The 1,449-nt window shown below is 38.9% G+C and overlaps 1 protein-coding gene across 1 annotated transcript; it reads left to right on the top strand. All coding sequences in view use genetic code 11, as the record gives it.

Moving 5' to 3' along the window:
* Window positions 1-859: 859 nt before the first annotated feature.
* EGR_11262 (hypothetical protein) lies at window positions 860-1,273 on the top strand (the record flags this gene model as incomplete). The annotated part of the gene is made up of 2 exons (XM_024500505.1): window positions 860-994; window positions 1,043-1,273. 2 exons carry the CDS (start codon window positions 860-862, stop codon window positions 1,271-1,273), a joined length of 366 nt encoding a protein of 121 aa, XP_024345081.1.
* Between the last annotated feature and the right edge of the window lie 176 nt (window positions 1,274-1,449).

Below are 1,449 nucleotides of genomic sequence, written 5' to 3'. Positions count from 1 at the left end.
GTTGTGCACTTTTCTCGTTAACCCCCTCTCTAGGAAAAGAGATTTTATTGCGTCAAAAAGTGCTATAACTTTGAAGCGCTGAGTAATCGTAGGCTTATTAGTACATACAGGTTTTTTTAGAATTCCTCACCAGCTGTTCAAAGTGAGTGAGGGAATATGTTAGACGCCTTGATTAAGATAATTGCTCTAAATGAGTCACTCACCAGAGCATTTTAAGAGGCAGTGTTTGGCATTTTTCTCCTTGGCTCTGTCTTTAAATCCATATTCGCATGCGACCCGACTTCCTGCTCTTCCTCAACCGCGTCGCTTACCTCATCCACCTCCACCTAATCTGCCGCGGGACCGATGGCTAATAGTTTCACTGACAACAGTGAAGACTGATTGGGGATGCCGATGTGACAGTTGTGTACTCCAGCTGGGATGATGACAGCTGTCAGCGCTTTACCTGCGTATCAATATCTAAGCACAGACTCCCACCCACGTTAAGAAGTACAAGGAGGAGTTATAGAGTAAGTAGTCAAATGGGCTTGGATAATGAAGATCGTCTGACCCAATGCAAAGGTCCTTAAAATGATTCGGTAATGTACTAATTTAAAAGTAAAGTTATTTATTAGCTAATTTAGGATATTTTAATTCTACTAAGGTATTCTAGTCACTGATTATGGTAGTATATTTTGCCCATAAATTTTGTGGAATGCTGTCTTTGCACAATGCTTAAAGTAAAACAAATTTGTAATAAGCTTCAAAAAACAAATAACAATCAAATTATACAAATGAAATAAGTTCATAAGAAAAATGCGCACATTTTTACTATATATTAACCAAAGTGCACATTTGACGCCTTTATTTTACCTACGGAATGACACATCAAAACACTTCAATTGTCACAACCGCAGCTACTTTAAATTTGCTAAACTTAAATATGAAAAGTCAACAATTTTGGATAAATTGGTTTAATATTCTATTCATGCGCATTTGCGTTGGTGACATGAGGGTATGCATTTCCGACTCCACCACGAGTTGAAATTTTTCCTCTTCTCAGTCGCACCTCCTAATGCTGACTGCAATGCTCTTTGCACAATTCGTTTTATATTTCCGGTTGGCAATGACTTTCTTGTGGCGTCGGAGATTTGGCAAAATATTTTTGGTTCAAACCTCCTTCAGTTGTTCCACGATATTCCGCAATACGAAACCAAGATCTAAAATTGGACAAGGACGTCGTTTTAGGGCTAAAATTTTCTCAAATCAGACTAAATTGAACAGAATTATTTAGCAGACTGGTTTTTCCGTCTAGGCTATATTCAGGCTGGTAAATCTTGCACTGGAAAAGCCGCGAGTAATGCATAGAGGTAATAGGGGAATATGAATAAGCAGAAAGCACCAGTGAGCAGCAAAATCTTGGCTTTGTCCAGCGCCAGGTTTGACAAATATCTCTCTATTTGGCAGGGC

Source organism: Echinococcus granulosus, assembly GCF_000524195.1.
Source record: "Echinococcus granulosus chromosome Unknown EG_S00653, whole genome shotgun sequence".
NCBI classification, from domain to species: domain Eukaryota; kingdom Metazoa; phylum Platyhelminthes; class Cestoda; order Cyclophyllidea; family Taeniidae; genus Echinococcus; species Echinococcus granulosus.
The sequence above is the reverse complement of the archived record's forward strand: the minus strand, read 5'-3'. Positions and strand labels throughout refer to the sequence as shown.